Here is a 21375-nt window from a genome sequence, read left to right as displayed (position 1 = left end):
CTTTAGAAAGACCATGGCAAACCAAACCCTTTCAGGGCAAGGGCATGGTTCCTTGCAACTCACACTAGGATTCTGACCAAAACCTACGTGGTGACCCTCACGATGCCAGGCCTCGCCCCGAACCCTCCACATGTATTAACTCACGAATTTTCACCACAACCCCACGGGCAGGCATGCTGTCTCCATCCCCCTCTGACAGGTGAGGAAACCGCGGCACGCACACACGCATCACTATCTTGTTCAAGTTCACTCGCTAAGTGCAAAACCAGGACAATACTCTGTATCTGGCTCTTGAATGCTGCCTCTAGGATTCGAAAGAAGCTGGCGGAAACATCTACATACATGAAGTGAAAGATGCTGTCTTGTGCTTTTTCAAGTGGCGATTTTCCCTACTTGTCACCTTTCCCCCGCTTTTCATCTCAATTTTCAGAGAGCTAGTGAGAAAGCACAACACACCAGAGAGCCTCATTCTTTATACTTACTTTATTCTACTAAAGTCAAACAGCCCAACCTACCCACTCAAAGATTTCCTGGAAAGTTAACTGCTTAAGTGACGCTCTTCCTTTGGGCTCCCAGGCCAACTTCTGATCAGTAGGCATCCCTATGGCTAAACATTGTCTGAGTGCCTGTGTGTGAAGCTGCTTTTCATGCAAGCAGCACAAGGAAAGAAAGTTCTAACCAGACTGAGCCAAGAGAAGGCTTAATGAAGGCTTCTGGTCCTGCCTCTTCTGCGGGTGTGATCAAGTTCCTGATTATGTCTGGGCTGCAGTTTTACCCCCAGGGAGAAGCTACTGGGGTTTTCCTGGATATCATATGGGGAAGCCAGAATGACATCCCAAGCACGTATGACTTCGCCGGTTACTGCAAAAGTCAAGGGCAGTTGTAACTCCAGATTCCTTCTGCCATCATTTGGAAACCTTAACAGGAGACTCTCAGATGGGGTCCTATGAAAACAAGCCCCTTGTGGACCAGTTTATTAACACAATGTGTGAGATAGTACCAAAGATACTCAATTGTATCATACATGGAAAGGTTGATGGGACTGGCAACAGCTGGGAAGAACATCCTCACTGCCACAGACATTTCTGGAACTGATGTGGAAGGTGATTCAAGTTTCCTTTGGCATAGCTTGCGTTAATGCAGGAATATCACAAGGACGCGAGTTGATAATACGATAAATTTTCTAACATTAGGAGCTGCTCAAGTACAGAATATGCTTCCTTAAGGCTCTAAGCATACAAGCAGAGATTATATGCGAAACTGGTTAAATGACTATCTGAGGACTATTGTCAAAGGGATTCCTGCTTTGAGAGAAGAATTGGCTTAGATCACTTTTGAGGTCCCCCATGTTTTCCACCCTCTATGATTCTACAAAAACTGCTCGCCGAAGAAAACAAGACCAAAATGAAAACAATTCAATGGAGGAGTCACATGAAATAATCCTTTCTGTGTGAAACTACTGTCAAAGTTCTATGATTAGGGGCCACCAAGAATATAGATGGTAAAGCACAGAGATGCAGGCCAGATGTGGTAAAAGAGGTTCCACGAAGACTAGACCCTGGAAGGCAGGCCTGTAATGCCCATTCCATGCTGTAACTGAAAAGCCAACCCCACCCTCCTTCCAATGTGCTGTAGAGCCACTGAGGGGCAGGAACTGCCTGGTGCCGGCTTTTTTCCAGTATGACACGCTCTAATATGAAATACTAGCGTATCTTCCCCATTCCTCAGAAATGTAAGAAGGAGTCTGGGAAAAAGGACTTTGAAAAGTAGTAACATTTGACGCTGCCACACAGGAATTTCAGGCCCCCTTCTTCCCCCTCTCAGAACACCCCTCCCATCACAGGTCTGGGTGACCGAGCAGCAGGGCGGGTCTGTGAGAACAAAGAGCCCTTTTGGGACACACTGTGGACCGGGGTCGCACACAGCTGTGCAGAGCACACGGCCTCCTGAAACACCAGTGTGACTCACACGCGTGCAGGCCGCAGACCATGGTCAGAAGCCCGTGGGCAGGCTCTGCCTGGGACCATAGGCATCCAGTTCGCCTGTCTGGCTCCCAGCTGTTTCGTAATTTCTGCTCAGTTATCGAAATAAAAGAACAAAAGCACAGCTAGCCAGCGTTCAGTCTTCACGCTGATGCTAAACGACATCCGGAGATAAAGGGCCGCTCTGCTTCCTGGCGGCCCACAGCCGCTCGCAAGACACATTGGGATGCCTACAGCTAATGACTAAGTGAATTACAGGCCATTTCTCAGCAGCACCAATGAATTAACACCCCAGGCCCTGAATGGGGGAGTTATTCTTGCTCATGGTGCTTTCCTCTAGCCAGGGAGTATGGTCTAGTGGGTGGGAACGTAGCCCAGGTGAAAAGTCACCCTGACTTCCCCATCTCCGGCTTCTGTGCACTGAGCTTGCTCACGCTTCCTTCAAAAGCACCTCTAAAAGATGACTCGGGAGAACCACAATGCAGATCGTGGGGTACAAAGATTCTTTGCTTCCTGTGCAACTCTCTTCTTGAACTGATTTAGGTACCTACTCAGTGCCAGGGAATGTTCCAAGTACTTTCTGGGTATTAACTCATTTAATCCTTGAAACGGTCACTATCCCCTCTTGGAAACAGGCCACCTGAGGTGCAAAGAAGCCATGTCTCACCCAGGATCACCAAGACGGCAAGTGGCAGAGCCGGATTCAAGCCCAGGCAGTTTATTACTGTAGCTCTGACTCCCTTGCCACTACCTTCTCAGTGAAAGGGTTCATCCTAAGGCATAGCGTCTCGGAGGCCCAAAAGCTTACTATTGAGACAGGACAAGATCTCTGTCTTGAGGCAGCTCCTTGGTGACCAGGGCAGGATCGCAGTTACACAGTGTGGGAAATGACAGCGAGAGCTACTGGTAAGAGAATACATCCCAGAGCAGAGTGTCTCCAGTGGATGGCACCGTGAGGCTTGGCTTGTAAGAGACTTCCCCAGGCAGCTGCTGTCAATCCTCTTATAGAAGGTGCATCCAGAAGAGTGGAGAATGGGCTGCCTCCCTGGGCCTGCGAGGCCAGGACTGCTGATAAGTCACCAGCAGACCGACATCCAGCAGAACACCATGAGAGAGGTCCACTCAGAAAAGAGACCTCGAAAAGGGATGGAAAAATCCATGTGTTTCATAAACGGAGAAGGTGCAGTAGAGAATTAAGGAAGGCAGACCATGGGAAACACCATTTCTATAGAAAGCCCTAACAACCACTTTGAAATCATCCCCATTCCAAAATAACAAAAACACATTCATCTAACGATATCAATCATTCTTGCGTCAGGATTGTGTCAAGCCTTTACTTCTTACAACAATCCTGCAAAGTAAATAGTCTATTGATTGTGTATATAAAGAAGCTGAGGTTCAGAGAGGGTAAGTAATCTGCTCAAGGCCACACAGCTTGAACTACACCTTGGTTTCTGCAGCTTCAAAGCTGGTATACTTTGCCTCTGCATCAATGTGTCATCCAGTCATTTAAAAACCACTGACATTTTTTTTCTTCCTAATGATGTAAATGAATTTCTACTAGTGTAACAAATATTCTTCCCTAGACATGAATAAAAGCTTACCTGCTGGTACATTTATTTTAATAAATTCAAGAGGGTTTTACTACTGCATGTAAAAGGGTTTAAACTTTTGGAAATTATACCTCTGACTTCAGCCAAAGGCACACACTCCAATAATAATAATACTAATACTTACTGAGTGTGTTCTACGTGTTAGTCCCATTCTAGGGTTTTCCGTGAAACAACTCATTTCATCCTCATGACAGTACTGGAAGGGAAACGCTGCTGGTTAATGCCCAGCTCGACTTCAGTGGTGGGAACAGGCTTTGTCGGGGGGGTCCTCTCCGCAGAGCCCCGGGGCGGGCTGGGGAGACTCAGAGAGTGGCCACGGTGTGCAGGAGGTGCACGGCAGCCCTCGGGTCCAAAGCGATGTCTTCGCAGCCCAAATTCAATCTTACTTGCTCAGCAGATTGCTTCTCTTTCTCCCCAACAGGAATTGGGCGCACTTTTGGAGTGTACAGCACCATAACTTTTTACATAAGGTCTTTGCCATTGAAGCTAATGGGTGATGTCATCTCACTCGACCTTTGGGCAGCATTCTGCAAAGCTGGCCCCTTTAAATTGTTCCTTACGCTGGAATATTTGATTTTCTTCATACAAATACCAAATTCTCCTGGTGTGTGTCAGTCTTCTTTCCTGGCTTCCACTCTCCTGTTCTGTGTTCTCGGGGTTCGGGCCCACGCCCTCCTCTCTTCTCAGTGTATACTTCCGGTACCAGAAGCCATAATTTCCCATCGATCCCATCCTTGCTCTCTCCACATAATCCAGCTGCATCTTTGGCATCACCACTGGCCACCTCGTGGGCATCCTAACTTCACTGCCTTCCGAACTGATCTTATCCTCCTGCTCCCAAACCTGGTCTCCCACCTGGATGCCGCCGTCCACCTCGGGGACTGCCTGTGACTGCTCATTCTTTTCCGTCTCCAACATCCAATCAGCGATCACAGGCACATTCTGCACGATCTACAGGCTGCATGCCTTCCAAATGTGCCCACTTCTCTCAATTCCTCCTTCCACCGCCATCCACGAGAACACCACCTTCTCTGGCCTGCACCAGCTGGGCTCTCTCACCCACCCCTGCTTCTTCCAGTCACTCAACCTCTCAGCAGCCAGAGTTCCCTTTAAATAACGCACATCTGATTGCATTCCCTTGGTTAATGCGCATCAACGGTTTCCCGTCAGTCCCAGGAAAAAAATTTAAGAACCCTTAACTTGGCCTGTCTAGCCCTACAGGACTGTGTCTTGGCCTCCCTGCCTGGCATCTCTGTGTGCCCCAACCCTCCCAGTCCTTCAGCTGGAACCCCTGGCAGACCTCCCAGCCAGGCCGGGCTGCTTTCTCTGCCCCGCACCCTCCCCAAACTTGCTCCTTAGCCCACCATTCCTCTCTACAACAGCAACCTGCCAATGATAATGAATGGCTATTTGGGTCAACTATTGCTTCAGTGCCTGTTTTCCCGCACAGATCTGATGAGCACCAGGAGAGACTGGATTCCTAGTGCGCAGCATAGCGGAGGTATGAATTCATGACATTTGTGACTGCCTTTAGGAAGAGGAAAAATGTTTTAATTCTACTGTGCCCTTTTAATTTTTTTAATAAATCTTTTAAAAAAAGATTTTATGTATTTATTTGACAGAGAAAGAGAGAGACAGGGAGAGTGCGAACACAAGCAGGAGAAGTGGGAAAGAGAGAAGCAGACTTCCTGCTGAGTGGGGTTCCATCCCCCCCTTGGATCATGACCTGAGCTGAAGGCAGATGCTTAAAGGCTGAGCCACCTAGGCGCCCCTTTACTGTGCCCTTTTTAAAAGGCAGTTGAACCCAGTGTCCTTGAAAGCCCAGCCACTCATGATAAAAAGTTAGAGGCTTATAGGGAATTCACCTACATTGAGACTGCCAGGCTCTCATTTTTTTATATTAGTGCTCCGCTCTGACTGGCCAATAAGATACTGTTGTATTTCTTTAAAAATTTTTTTCAGGTAATAGAACCAAAGCAGTATAGTGTCTTTGAGCTAGGACTGGCTGTTTCTATAACTGGCCGATGTTAAGACTGTCTTGAAAGGCACCAAATGAGACGCAGGCAGCTTGAAAAACTTAGCACAATTCTCTGAAGAATAAAAGTTACCACCATTGAGCACCTTGGTGTCCGTGTGGTCAATTTGATTATTCCTGTGACTTAAAGATATTCTCCTCCAAATGAATGCTCTCAGAGAGTTGAAAAAAAAAAAGTATAAATCACTAAAATCATTCCCAAACGCTTGAGCACAGTTAAGCATCACCACAAATCTTCTGGCCAAGGTTCGTCTGAAACGATGACCAGGGTAAATGCCTTACTGATTCTTGGCCTCCTCTCCTGCACCCTGCCCCTGATTCTTGGACCCTAACTCTGTGAGGGAGACTAAATCAAGAGGAACTTTGTGTAGGCCAAGTGATCGAAATTTTTATTGAACTAAATCAAAATAAAAGAGGCCTTCTTTGTACTCTTCTCACTGTGGATGGACTCATTCACCTTAGCTAGGTTTAATTAATTTCCTGGACCTTGGCTATAAATTGTACTTTATCAGTGGTCAAAAGCTGAACGTCTTGTACCCAACATTTCATTGGTCTGAAGCCACGTCCTTTTCATGTAGCTGATAAATGGCTATATCCAGTATACAAAGTCCTCCTAAGAATATATAGACACTGATGGAGAACCTACCCAAATCCACATGGTTATTCAAAAATAGCAAAGGCCATGCAGGGCTTCCTTAGAAACCCGACCTCCGGTAGGAGGGGACATCTGAGATCGCTGGGGAAGACAAAGGCTACAACCTACACAGCCCTGCATCACCAAAGGGGTATCTCATGGGCCTTTACTGGAGAATGGAAATGATTTTCGCAGGATGCCTACCTGCTAGGTACCCACAGGGAAGCTAAATGTGCAAGTCTGACTGGGGGCTTTAACCGCCGCCATGAGCGGGGTAGGTCAAGTTCCTCCTCTGGACACCATAAACACAAGTCATCCCCGTGGGCCAGGGCAGCACACACGGATGGGGACCCAGCAGTGGCAGGATGCTGGAGGGGAGTCCCTGGTGGCGGGGACAGTTATTACTTAGGGGTTCAGAATTTACAGCCATCGCAGCGTTTAGTGTTTCTTCTTCGTCCTAGTGGGTGATAGGAGCAAGATGAAGGTCAACAGATAAAGCCAGTATAATGTCTTCGTGCCCAGTGGTCACAAGGGTCCCTGCTTCCGATGAGAAGCTGGGGCTCATGCATGTTGGTTTGTAAAGCGAAGTGTCCTTGGGCGTGCTGTTGCCTTCGGTACAAGTGGGGACTCGGCGGGTATGTCCCCGTGAATGCGCGTGCCCGGCTCAGTCTGAACGCAGACCCACCTCCAAGATAGAAACTCCAGAGATGCCACAGAAGAGACACGAGGAGGCCTTGGCCGCAGCTCTGATGGGGGGCACGAGAGCCAGAACCCATCTCAAAGAAGAGCACCTGCTGGGGGCTGCTTCTTTGCTCTTGTGCAAAAATCCTCAAGTTCTTAGAGGAAAAGACCGCAGAAGCAGAGGCCAGGTAGAGAATATGGGAAAACGTGACTGGTTTATCAGCCGAGAGGCAGGCTGGAGGCAGTGACGGTGGGCTCTGGAGTCTGATCCCCTGGGCTTGAAACCCATTTTTCCCCTAAGCTGTGTGACCTCTAGCAAGTCATTAACCTCTCTGAGACTCAGCTGCGTTATTGAGACGATGGGTTATTGTGAGGATTAAATGAGACGATTCAGGTAAAGTGTGGAACAGAGTAACTGTCACAGGGTAAAGGCTTTGGACAGCATTAGAAATTGTTATTTTAGCAACTTGATGAGGAAACATAAAGCCCAAATAAATCATATCAGGTAAGAAGGGACGAAAATATAGATGAAAGCAAAACAAAACAAATAATGCAAGGCATGCCCTGAAAAGACTTTGCATTAGTTGACGATCCAGGCTTAAGGGTCAAAAGATCTCATGTTAAAATTAAAAAAGAAAAAAGAAAAAGAAGGGAATGTACATAAGCATGTGTGCATGCACAGGCATATTTACATTCTTGAGTGTCTGAAATGTTCTGAGGGATGACAGTGGGCATTTTATAGGATTTACATGGTAAGTGCCTTTAACTTGAAAGTAAGGGCAACACATTGCTAAGCAAGGAGCGCACTAACCAAGGGTTTTCAGGGTGTGAAGCTTCAGGCAGGTGGTGACCTTCAGAAATACTTGTGGATGGAACAAACCACAAGGAACGAAGCAGGAAAGGTAGGATGTGCGGCAGAGCCTGATAGGACACTGCTTTGGTGAGGAGAGAGGTGTGGCCAGAGTCTAGAGGAATAAACGTGGGGGTCCAACCAGCAGAAGCATCTGGTTCTCAGGAAAACTGGAGGATATGGCACAGCTCTGGGTCGAGGGCTCATCCCAGGAGCCCCAACTGGCGTGGCTGGCTGCAGGGGACACCAGGACGCAGCCTCGAGGAATTTCAACTTGTTCTCAGGAGACGAGCCAGAGGTGGGTGGGCAGGTGCATCGCTGCACTCTGAGCCCCACTACTGAGTGCTGTTGAATTAGCACCCACCCTCCCTTCACGCTGCCTCTGCCTGGGCCTTTGAAGGTCTCTGCCCCACAGCACTATGGGGACTGTGTCGACTACAGTGTTATTCTCACAATAGAAGATGGTGAACTTCAAACTTCCCATGCAGTGAGCATTCTTCCCCCTGACAATACGACACTTATAAACTTAAATTGGAAACTGTTTCGCTTGCCTACTACTGCTTGCAGAAGCCTGCGAGGTACAATTCTGAGGACCGCAGTTCAAGGCTTTGATTACTTATCTATACTTGCCTTCTTGGGGCTTGTGTGGACATTGAGATCAGATAAACCTGGGTGTGAACCCTGTGCATACACTGGCCCTGGGATATGGGGCTAATTACTTCCCCTCCCTGAACTTCGGTTTCCTGTATGTTAAGTGGGGTTTGTACAGGTTCTGCATGAGGGGCAACGGCTATATGCAAAGAGAGAATGATAGTAGATGAGATCCTGGGTATAAACAAAGAACCTCACCCAGGAGCAGGCACCCAGAAGTCACTAATAATTACAACTGTTGGGTCTTATTGTTGCTGGTCTCCCTATGAGGAGATATGAGGTTGATGAGATTTTACTGCAAACTGGAACAGAGGCCCTCACTGATTTCAACCAGGGACGCTGGACCTGGATGGGCCAGTTAAAAAGCAGTCTTCCCCTGGTGCCCGCAATCCGTCAGCCTCCAATGGCAGCGGCACTGACAAAGCAAGTGAATCGCCCTAGACTGTTAACGCGGAGCAACATGGTGTCTGGGCACGCTGTAAAATGGCCACCCTGTTCCTGGGCCATTAGTTTACCTCTCGTTTGCATCCTGCTTTCCCAAGAGTGATGCTCTCAGCTGCCTAATTGTGTAGAGGCTTTGATTTATTCAACAAAGGAAGGCGGCTTTAACAAACATCTCTACGGCCACAGGGGTGAGGGCCTCAGCCAGGACAAGGGTGGCCAGGGCTATGCTTGTTCACACAGATGGCAGCAGCGCCTGCCGGTGAAGGCCAGGGGGGCCTTCTAGCTGGAGGATCAAAGGGTGCATGACTGGCCTTGGGATATGCTTTCCCCAATGTCCAGAGGAGTAGCTAAGGCAGACCCTGCTTTTCCATACTTGACACCTCACTTGCCTGCCCAGTCATTGTGGTCTGGTTGACATGACACGTGACCTCAGTCACGGACTCATGTATTCCTGTATGAGTCCGTCCAGTCCACCAGGGTCCCCAAGGCACCTGCTGTGTGTGCAGCCCTGTTCTAGGCACTAGAGATTCACAATGCAGAGATGCGTCAGGGATAAGAGAGACAAAAGCCTCTGTCCTCAGGCACTTACACCACCGCAGTGTAAGACGCAGGAAGGTGTGCAGGGAGTGGGGTAAGAGCTCCATAAGAATAATGAAGCAGGGAAGCGCAATGGGATGTGCTGGAGGCAGAGGAGCAATTTTAAGCAAGGTGCTCCAGGGGGCTGCCCGGAGGAGGTGATATCTGAGTAAGACCTAAAGGGGTGGAGGCCTTTACTCATGAGGTGACCACACCAAGGTCAGGTCCCACCAAGGTCCCATGGCCACCCTGTGCCAAGTAAGGGACGTCCTTCCTGTGTAAGAGCGCTCAGGCCTCCTCCCCCTTTGCACGTTAAGGTGCGTGCTCCCCATGGGCTGTGGCCCCACACAGGGCAGGGACCCCAGCACCTCCCTGGATGCCCTATAGTTGACGTGGCCAGGAGACAAGGGCTCCTGCGGCGGCCCCGGGGTGGGGGGGCCCTCACCTCCTCCAGCCGCCGGCGCTGCTCCTTCTGCTCCTCTATGCGCTTCTGGCGCTCGGCCAGCAGCTGCCGCTTGTGCTCCTCGTTCTCCCGCTGCTGCTGCTCCAGCTGCTGCCGCCGCAGGGCCTCCGAGCGCTCCTTGTTGGCCAGCTGGAGCCTCAGGAAGTCCCGCCGCAGCGTGGACTCCCCAGGCAGGTTCAGGATGGAGCTGCGGGCGGGAGAGGGAGAAAGGTGGGGGTCCTGCGGGGGGGCGAGGACCCTCGGTGCCCGGGTGCTGGGGGAGACCAGTCAGGCAAGCAGGTCGCCTTGAGGCGGGGACGGGAGCCACACACCCCGTCGGAGCTCTCAGACCCTCTGTTACAATACTCAGCCCCAGAGAAACTGAGTCAAGGGAACAACAGAGTAGTGCGCCGCCTCCTTTTCAGTCACTGTGGGCAGACACATGCTGTCCCCATCCCCAGAGAGATGTCACCTCTCTCCAGCACCATCCACACGGCTCGCTCACCCTTGGGACACGTAAAGATCTGCTTCTACCAGTTTTACGGAGTGTGCGAGCCCTAGGGCCTGGATCAGCCGAATTTGCATGTTTAAGAAGGGCAGGAACAAAGCCACCAAATGAAAGAAACATCGGGGAGCAGCAAGGGAACGTGTTCTCCTAAGAGGACATCCCTGTCCCCGCACCACGTCCGTGACCCCTTGCACCCGACCCCGGGAGGCAAATGGCAGGCTGCTCCTGTGAAGACGTGATAAGCCAGGAAGGGAAAACATCTGAGTCAAGGTGGCCGCAGAGTAGAATGTGAACCCATGCCTGCCAAAGTCTGAGCGTTCAGGGCCGGTTTCACGGCATCACAGTTAAAGAGATGTGACACGGTTTGGCTCTGGAACAGTGTATCTAGGACTTCAACTCAAGCTCACGGATCCCTAGATTCTGGTGAAGCACCGTGGGTCTCGGTTTTCTCATCTGTAAAATGGTAGTTGTGCATCGTGCTCATTTGTGCACGTGTGTGTGTGTGTGTGTGAGAGAGAGAGAGAGAGAGAGAGAGACAGCAAAAAGGAGGACAGAAAACACCATAAAGACACTCCACCTGCTTCCTAGTGGTCCAGGTCTGCCCTGTCACATCTCACTGCATGTGAACAACTCAAAGTTAGTCTTCAGTTGTGCCCAGCACCCCAACAGGGAGGTGGGGCAGACTCCTATTTGTTCACGAAAACCTAGCCCTTCTAACCTTTCTGGCAACTTGCACCTGAAACGAATCCATTCAATAACTAGTGAGCCGCTTCTAGGTCTCAGGCTCTGTAATGGGCTCTCCTGATGAGAGTAGGAGCTAAACAAACTCTCTCTCTTGTTATCTTCTTGTGGGAAAGAGAGACAGACAAACAATTAGACAAATGACTACAAATAACACAGCTCCATACATGAACAGGCTCTATAGAAGATGTGATAGTTTAGGAGCAACAGTGGCAGGAGGCTTGGGTAGGGATGAAGGGTTGTGCTTCAGGTGGGGTTATCAGGGGAGACCTCCCCGAGAAGGTACCAGATGAGCTGAGACTCAAAGGATGAAGAGCCGGTCCCATGAAGAGGTAGAGGAGGAACCTTGTTGGCAGAGAGGAAAGCAAACGTAGAGAGGCTTGTGGTGGGAACAGGTGGGGCCTCTCTGAGGACTTCCCAGAGCAGAGTGAAGGAGAGAGGTGACCCGGGAGGAGGCCAGGGACCTAGGCAGCCCTGGGGAGGCACATGGCATGGAAACCCTGCACAGAAAGGCTATAGTCAGGAGACCGACGTGATGGGATGTGTTTGGATGCCGAGGGACAACTGTCTGCAGAGGGCAGAGGTCAAGCAAGGCCACCAGCTGGGCTGTTCCTGCAGCGGCTCTGTGGTGGCGCGGGGCATGGGGATGGCGGCAGAGAAAAGCAAAGGTGGCAGAGTTCATGAAGCCTATTCACAGGTGCGGTGTGTGGAGCGAGCGGTGACTTGCAGGTTTTGTCTTGGCGCCTGGACAGTGGGGGTGACGCCAACTGGGGAGGCAAATGGCGGGGGGAGCAGGTTTGGTGGCAGTTGACAAGGGCATCATTCTGGGTTGGACAGTGTAACCACTATGCTGTGTGACTGCCGTCTATGCCTACGGATGACATAAAAAGGCTTCGTTCTTGAGAGTGCATGGATTCCATGAGCACACGTCTTCTAAAACGTCCAGCTTTTGTGTAGAACACTCAAACAAACCCCAAGTGACAGTGCTCATGTACCCGCGCCACAAGCTCTGTGGACTGATAGTGGCACATGGGGAACCACGTCCACCAGGAAGCTCCATTAATATAAATCAATGCTGAATCAATGTCAGGCGATTGGAGCTGTCGTAGTGGCTCAATCACTAACTTGGTGTGTGGCTTGGGCGCCATCTTTGGGCTCTTACCCCATTTCTAAAATGAGATAACCACTGTCCCTTTCTACTTCCAGGATTTCATGAAGATTAATTACATGAGTCCTTAAGACAGGACTTGGAACATAATCTTCAATGTGATATAATCACTCGTTACAATTATCGAAGTGTTAAGTCACGGTTTGGCCCGCCCGCTCAGTGACTCCTAACATGCCGTTTGGCAAGTACTAGTTAAAACAGGCCTTCCCGGTTCTGCAGAGGGTGATCAGTAGCACTGACATGACATGGGCTCTGGAAAAAGAAGAGTAGCACGCAGCTTCTCTGAGAGCAGGGCATTTGGACCTCTGCCTTTAGAAGAATGTTCCTTTTCTATGTCACTACTTGACAAACATTGTCTTTATGGAGCTAAATTGGGGGCAGCCAATGTGTAAAGCATCGGATGGAGGGAAAAATACTCCTTCAGTCTTTGACCTTGAAAATGCCCGTAAGCAGGTATAGAGAAAAACTGGATGGCTCTGTATGTCCCTCCCCCTTCTAGTAGTTGAGCAATAATTCAGCTTCGTAGATGTGAATTCACTCAGAAAAAGAACCCACCAGCTTCTTCTAGCAGCAATGACTGAGCTGGCCCCTTTTCTGGGCAGGCAGCTTTGCCTCAGCAGTATGGGAATGACTTCTCCCAGACCACCGAAGTCTCCTCCCTGGATGGCTAGCGGATGGGGACCCATTTCCCCCAGTGAGCCTCCTGCTTGTGCATTTTCCCCAATAAATCTCACTTCCCAAGTGTGGGCCACTGACCATAGTGCATATGCCTGTGCATCTCAACTCACCACACTGCCACCAGCTGACCTCTCTCATGGAAGAGAAATCCTGGCAATGTGAGCACACTAACCTTATTTATTCACAAACAGACGGGAAGGAAGTCGGAATCAATGTCAAGTGAAATTCGAAAGGCACGGATCGGAACGACAGAGCGACATTGATCCTGGGAGTCCAATATATGACAACTGGAATGAGCAGGACATTTTCTATTTAAGGTTCCCCTCTAGAGTGTGATTTGAATTCCTGGAAATCATTTCCTCTCAGATTAGCTTGTGGTGAAAATACCAAGACATGCAGCAAGGACAGTGGCTGCCTACGTGGGCTTCTCAGAGGTATGAAGTCATGAACTGAATAATTCGAGTCCAAAAATACCACTTAGGTCTCCTGAATGTCATCGTTTTAGGACTTTTGAGTCTGGCATCATCCAGATAATGGTCTCCGACCCATTCCACATGTTCTGTATGTGAGGAAACAAGGTCTTCGGAGAGAGACCATAAATCTTAGGGGACAAGATAAAGAATGCACTGATTTCCACATTTTTATAAGAGTCTGCCTGGGGACATTTTCCCAAATTAATGAGTATGTTCATGGGCAATAAATTAAATGAGACCACCTTGCTAGATTCTTAAAAATGAACCAATAAATCAAAAGGAAGTGTGTTCCACACAAGCACAGTTCAGAACGTGAAAATAAGACTGGGCTTTTGCTCTCCTACCTGGGCTCTCCTGAGTCATTCTCCTCCTCTTCTTCCTCACTTCCGCTGTACTCGTACTCCGTCTCATCTAAAGAGAGACTCACAGAATGTTAGTGCACAAGAAGATGCTACAGCTCAGCCAATCCTACCTCCCTTGCTTTATGTATAAGTGATCTGAGGTGCAAAGAGTTGTCATTAATGCTGACCTGGGACAGGCTCCGGGCCTCCTGACTTGTGATCTAACAGTTTCCACCAGGTGAACGGGATTCAAGTACATGAAATTCACATAAAAGACTGCCCCAGCTGACTCTACATATCTGTCCCTAATGCCTGCTGTTCATACGAAAGGAACTGAAAAATAATTGTTCAGTTTGTGTTAATTCCCATTAGAGGACTACCTAAACCAATCTTCATTGGCCCACTATTAACTTATGTCTGTATAATCATTTTTTAAGCAAGAGTTTTATTATGACTTATTGTCTTTAGATATCACCAGAAAGAAATTTGACGGTGCATGCTATTAGAAATATAGAGTTAAATGACCTACTGGGGACATTCATTTAATTCAATAACATGTTAAGCAGGTTAACACATAATAATGAATAAGATTAAGTCTTTGCTTTGGAGGAGATCAGAATCTAATGGGCAAGATGGACAAGTAGGTCATTAGATCTGCCATGATTATTAAATTATTCTTTCTTGAGTGTCTCCCATGCTAGTCACCTGCTAGATACCTGACTTAGGTTCTCTCATTTATTTTGCTTCATAATCCTTTAACACACTACCCACTTTTCAAGCAAAGATACTATTACAAGAGGGTAAGTGATAGAACCAATGACTTTTTAGTAAACACTGGTTGCTCGATCTCGGATTTGGATTTAGAATTCCATCCAGAATTTTTTCAACTTTAAAACTAGTGTTCTCTCCTACATATTATATGCTAAATAGGAGTTCATAAAAAGAACAGTGAGATACCAGAGAAAAGGGGAAGTTCCATTTGTCATAGTGGGGGAAGGGCCCAGCAAAGTTTTTTGAGGAGGAAATGAGCTAGGCCTTGCTTGCAACAATGTTGGTGGCCCTGTTCCAGGCAGATGGCAGCTGAAAGTGGTGGGAAAGGGCATTGTAAGCAATATAACCACGTGAGTAGGCTGACGATAGCACAGGCCATGACATGTTCACAGTGAGTTGTGAATGGCTAGATGTCTGGCCATGAGAAAAGCTGATGGAATGAGTAAGCCCAGCATGTCTAATATGACTTCCTGATCCTTATATATACCTTGCTGAGGGCTTTTCTGTGGGCACTGGGGAATTTTGGAGGAGCTTTTAATTTTAAGCAAGGGAGGGTGTCACATTCGTATGAACCTTTCATAGTTGTGGCTTTAAAGGCATTGGTGCAGCCCTAAAAAGGAACTAAAACTGCAATTTGGTTGTGTTACCAACAGGGGGCAGCATCAATGATAAGAACTAAACACTGCCTTCCCTCCTCTGCACCCCATTAAGGGATAGTGAAAAGGAGCCCAAAGCACACGGACTTCAAGTATATTTTTCAAAATCACAAGTTAGCTTCAAGTGTTTAAATATGCGTGAGGTTTTAGAGCCTCTTATTTTTTGAGTATTATTTCACCAAAATGTAAAAGACCTTCATAAAGTGTTTTAATATTCCACATTGAGAGTTGACTACTCCAAACTTTTCTGAATCAATAGAGAATTTGAGGGAAAATGCAGAAATTTTATCTAGCAAAGGAAATCCTAGCAAGGGAAAGAAGCATGCAATTAATCCAAATATTTCTACTCTCCCGGGTAAAACCTTCATTTGTCAGCCTCTTCAATTGTAATAGTTCACCAGAATTCAGTCTTATTGTTTTTATATTATTGGCATAAATTTGAATATATCCACATATCTTAAGGAAAAAATAATATCAGGTTAAAAAATCATAAATCAATTCTCATTTAAATTGTTTGATTGTACCAAAAGCTGGTCTTAGAGCTACTAAGAGAGAGAGAAAGTATTAGAGGAAATAAATTAAGTCATTAGATAAAACTGAGCAAATGGAATGAGACTTCAATCGACTGACACTCTTTCTAGGGAGCAGACAAAAAAGAAGGCTTCTGATGGCTCTGAACCTAAACAGAATTAGGTCCCTCACATTACCAGGGCACTCCTGAGTTCATCTCCTACCGAGAATCTTACTCTTCTACTCTGCAGAGAAGGAACACATTAAAAATAGTCCATTGTCATAGAAAGGGGAATTCTGAGTCACATTCTAGCATCTGTGCCCCCTAAATGCAAAAACAACCCAAGGCACAAGCTTTACCCATACTACTCACAGGTCAAAGGGAAAGAGGTCATGAGTCCTCAGAAATTACTCTGAATTGTGCTGAAAAATTATAGGCCAATAAAGAACTGTTTATATAAGAATAGCTAATATTTATTGAGTATGTGTATATGCCAGACATTGTATTAAACATTTTAATGCCTTCTCTCATTTAATCTATGACACTGCCAGGCGATACTGATTACTATCATATCCTCTCTCTTATTTTAAAGAGAAAACTGGGATGAAGTTCACGTAACTATTCAGGGGTAGAGCTAGAATGTGAACTCAGAATTTGAATCTGGGAGCAACAGGCCCAAGGAAAGAGAAGCTTCCCTTTTAGAGAATCGAGAAGTCAGCCTTTAATCGTGGCGTGTTTGATGAAAAATCGGTCCTGGAACTTTTTTTTTTTTTTTTTTTTCTGGAGAGGTGGGAGGAGCAGGGGTGGGAGGAGCAGGGGCAGAAGGAGAGGGAGAGAGAGAATCTCAAGCATATTCTCACCCTCAGTCAAGCAGACCCCACCCTCAGCACTCAGCATGGAGCCCGACCCAGGGCTCCATCTAATGATGCTGAGATCATGACCTGAGCTGAAATCAAGAGTCAGGCACTTAACCGACCATGCCTTCCAGGCACCCCAGTGCTGGAATATTTTGATCTTGATTTACCTTTTTTCTCTCAACCCTGGTTCTTCCTGTTTCCTCCAGTTCCCTTTCCAGCAACTTCTAACAGACACTCATCCCTCTCCACCCACGACGAACTGGAGATGGGGCTCCTTTATTTTCATTTTTTGTTTTGTTTGGGATTTTTATGTATGTATTTATTTTCCACGGCTGTAAAAATTTTACATTCCATCAAAATAGCCAATGAAGCTTCATTTTCTACTTAGTACTTGAAGGAAAAAATACTTTGGTCCCCAAACATTGAACAGTGTTATTATTATTATTTTTAATTAAAGTATAGTTGACATACACTATTTTAGTAGTTCAGGTGATGGGCCTCCTTTTTGGCGTAACCTCATAATCTCCTGAGTTGAACCTGATCACATATTTCCCTGAGTTCCTGAGGCTGGCCTGGCAGCCAGGAAGAAACTCTTCCCTTGAACCTTCACTGAGGGTTTCTTCTCCTGTTTGGCCCCCCGCTGCCCTCACGTCTGCCCAGTCTTGCCTCACACTGCTCACCGCCCATCCCACACACCTGCTCCCACCTCGCCACGTTACAGACAGCAACAGCAGATGCAAAGAAGGGGAATTCAAATAAAAGGAGAGCTCCCGCCGTCCTGGGCTGCCCACCACCCTCCAGTGCTCCATCTGGCTTAGAAAGGACAGAGAACGGTGTCCAGGACAGAAGTGAGAAAAAGCACATGGCCAAGTGCCTCACGCCCTTGGTGCCTGGCCTTCCCTTTTCCCCTCCACTCCGCACATGCTCCGGGCTCATCTCGCCAGCCCTATAAAGTCTCCTCAGTGTCACCCCTCCTTCCCCCTTCCCTGCTGCTCCTCCTGCCTCCACGCAGGGAGGAAGCACCCTGTCTGTCATCTGGATCTTTCCCTTTCCTCCCCATAGCTCAACCTTCCATACTTCCTACCCACCAATTCTCAACTTTAAAATGAGTATAACCTGCCCCAGACCATGTGAGCTTTCTCCATAGTCAGGTTGCTAGACAAGGAGGTCTGAATCTCTATTCAAACAACCAAGATACAGTCTCAGGGCTCCAAGTTTGCCTCATGTTCTTTCCACTGACACACTGAGGAGACAGTGGTACAACAGCAAGAGCCATAAGAGAGAAGAGTTTTGACTCTATAAAATAAAGAAGTACATTAGATGATGTTCTAGCTTAAGGTCCAATGAATGTTCTCTATACCAAGTATGGCAACCCTGTGACTCTAAGAAAATTCGTTCTGACTTTTTTTTTCCCTTTTCGTTCTGATTTCTGAAATAAATTTGAAATAAGCCTCGGAGCACAAAAACGTATATGTTGAAGACCGCTGGTATAGAAAAATGTCAACTAAGTGTTTTTCTTTTACGTAGTTTTCTGTCGATTTTTAGTTTTTACAACATGAATATTCATTTGAACTAAGAAAATCACTTGTCATACTAAACCACTTCATAGTATTACTCAACATGACTTTTTGTCAGGGCCTGGAAAAGGGAATATTCCTGACAGTTCCGCCCTCTCATGAAGATTCCACTTCACAGTCTCACTCCACTGATGCCTACAGGCTGCGAGTCCAGAGGCAGCCCCTCACACGAAAGAATAACGCAGGCCTATCTGAAACCCCCACGGCCACCTACAAATATACCGAGAGCCCATGGCCTGCTCCCTCTTTTGTTTCCTTTGCTGAGATACAAATGTGCTTCTAACCTTTCTCTCCTCGCTTCTTCTTTGTTCTGTCGATATGGTCCTTGAGTTGAATGCGGACCTGTCGTTCGTTAGGTTGGTCTCGTATAAATGGATGCTTCATCAATTGTTCTGTTGCTGGTCGCTGGCTGTGATTCTTTACCAAGCAGCTCTCAATAAATGACTGGAATTTTTTTGACCTGCCACACGAAAGAGAGGAATCCACAGATAAAAGACAATCCAAAGAAAAAAGCAAACTTCCATTTTCTAAAACACGACCATGAAAAGAAGAAGAAAATAGGTTCCATTAGCCAACACAGGGATCAATCACGGAGTAGGTCTAGAACTTTATTAGGCAAAATGGGGTTCAAAGCCACTGTCACCAACAGCACACAGTTCAGGCAATGTATGGGAGTTACACGCATAAGAGCATTTTTGCACAGTTTATGTGTAATATCACCCATGAGACCAAAAGGAATTGGAGAAGAGAAGGACCTTGGTGAGACTCATATCTGGAAGGTATGTTGTAATAAGGGAGCCTGACCTGAGCTTTAAAGAAGGAAGAGGAAATCACTCTGGGAAGATAGTTCAGGGAGGCAGGAAAGGGTGAAAAACGAAGGCTGGGGTTGAGCACACTACACATCGGGAGACACTGAGGTAAGCTGTCTAGATGAGGCAGAAAATGCAAGCCGGAGGAGAGCAAAATCAAGGTTGGGTAGGTAAGGAAGAGTACATTTTATAGAAATGAGAAAGACTCTCACTTGGTAAAGTGAACTTGGTTAAGCAAATTTTCTAACCGGTGATTTCAAAATTACTTTTGCACTTTGCTCTCTAATTAATAAGAACAGGGTGTATGTGTATGTTTTTTTATCAACCTAAGGACTTGGAAGTTTGGGGACTAAGTTCATACCAGAAGTGCACTTATCTCTCTCTAGAAAGGCACTATTTCCTCAAAGATAAACCCTGTGCCAGAGAGGCCCAGGGCAGGGGAGAGCTGGTGAGAGACACCACGGCAGTGAGCAGGGGAGGAAGTCCACACTGTGGTAGAAACAACGGTGGACTTTCGCTATGATTCATGAGTTGGGCATGCATGTTCTTGTTAAGAGTTCCAAGAAATTGTCCAGCATCATAAATAATTACTTCACGACTATATAGCATGCCTTTCTGGTGTGTTCCACTGGCAACTTGGCATATCACCCTCAGAGGCCTTAAGGGAACTCGGGTGGCCCTCTCTGCTGCCCTGCTCTGCTCAGAGCAAGAGGGAATCCATTTTGTGCTCTCCGTCGCCCTCCTGTGGAGTGCTGTGGAGTAACATGAGCGGATCCCAGGAGCCTGCTTGCCTGGGCTGGCCGGCATGCCCTCCGCACAGACTGCAGGCTTGAAAGCTGTCCTTGTCACGCAGAACACAGCGGTGGGCATGTTATTTAAAATTCAAATACAAGAGGCCATTCACAGATGCACCACTCTCCCCTTCGGCCCAGGTCAAAGCAGTTTCTCATCTTACTCGTGATTTTAAAGGACTGATTATTCCTATTTTTATCCTCCCCAAATTTCTAAGCTAACTTCAAGCTTTTAAATTATTTAACATAGAAGTAGATGAACCCGGCTATGCTTGGGGTCACTCCGGCCGCCCTGTGGACTGTGAAAAACAGTTGTAACAGGGTGGACACTGTAGACCCCTTCTTGTGTGTCCTTCATGGCCCCTGGCTTCCTCCACACTGGCAGTCTCCAGTGTCCCACGGGCCTGAGTCATCTCTAGCCAGAGCACCCCTCCTGCCCCCAGATGCTTGATGAACGAATGAATGCCCCCATGGTTATCAGATGTGAGTTCCGGACAAGTGTGCGAAATGGCTCCTTTCCAATCTGTGCTTGTGAGGGACAGGAAGGGAGGTTTGGAGAGGACACAGTGTTGAATACGCTTTCTTTTTCAGGCCCACCAGCCAAATCTGTGGAGTCACAAACGTGACACCCTCTATCTAAGGAGAGACTGTGGGAAAGAAGCCTCATGGACTAACGGGCTGGCCTGAGGAATAACTTGAAGAGAACAAGGTTAACCCGCATGAGGAAACAGACAAATTCCACATGGCGCTTTTCTAGGTAGAAAAATCAGTATTGAGAACATAAAAACAAAAACAAATTAAGACAGGGAACTGTTAAATATTCAGGAGAAATGCAAATGAAGGCGCTTTTTTTTTCCTGCTTGCAACTAGAAGGAAGTGCTTTCTTTAATAAAGTGCTCAACTATTAATTAGAAGGTGCTAAATAAAAGAAATCACGCCCAATTTAAACATGAGATCCAGGTTTGAAAAACTGTACATTCCATTCCCTAATACCGACGCCTAAAAGAAGGCAGTGGCATCTCTAGGAGGAGGGTGTGTTCAGACTTCAGCAGAACAAACTGCGGTACAGAGCCCTTCTTCCGCCACCTCTTCCAGTGGGAAGGGACCTTCAGAGATCTTCAGGAGAATAACTCTGCGTCCAAAGGTTGGGCCAAGATGTGCAGGACCACAAAGCTCATGTCTTCTCATATCTCATGTCTTCTCATGTCTCATGTCTTCTCATGTCTCATGTCTTCTTAAAATGGTATCATTTGAAGAGAAAATAATCCTTCCTTAAAACCAATCTTCAAAGAAAGATTCATTGGCTCTTAGTTAAGTTAGTGTGACCAAAGAATCAATATGCTTAATTACATGTTTAATTAAAAGTAAAAACCCTTCCCCTCAGTTGCACACCACTTGACTATTTCCCAATTGGTCTAATAGGTTTAAAGTACATTTCTATAATTTTATTGTTTGCATCTCTGCTGCTGGGAATTTAGCTCTGTCTCTTTAAAAAAAAAAAATGCCCAAGATTAATCATACTGATTCCACCAGGACTGGCCTGGAGACAAAGTTCATGTTTGGTGCTTACAGTGGGAAGTCCCGGA

At 47.1% G+C, this 21375-nt stretch overlaps 1 protein-coding gene across 5 annotated transcripts in view; it reads right to left on the bottom strand.

Annotated features, from left to right (window-relative positions):
• The window catches only part of TNIK (TRAF2 and NCK interacting kinase), a 380511-nt gene that overhangs the window by 79072 nt on the left and 280064 nt on the right, over positions 1-21375 (bottom strand). For all 5 annotated transcript variants that reach the window (XM_059163479.1, XM_059163483.1, XM_059163480.1 and 2 more), the window contains exons 10-12: positions 18474-18649; positions 13821-13887; positions 9912-10116 (exon numbers count right to left, since the gene is read on the bottom strand). In XM_059163479.1, coding sequence (XP_059019462.1) covers positions 9912-10116; positions 13821-13887; positions 18474-18649 — 448 coding nt within the window. The remainder of the gene's footprint in view (positions 1-9911; positions 10117-13820; positions 13888-18473; positions 18650-21375) is intronic.

Source organism: Mustela lutreola, chromosome 2, assembly GCF_030435805.1.
Source record: "Mustela lutreola isolate mMusLut2 chromosome 2, mMusLut2.pri, whole genome shotgun sequence".
Taxonomy (NCBI): Eukaryota; Metazoa; Chordata; class Mammalia; order Carnivora; family Mustelidae; genus Mustela; species Mustela lutreola.
This window is presented reverse-complemented; position numbering and strand designations above follow the sequence as displayed.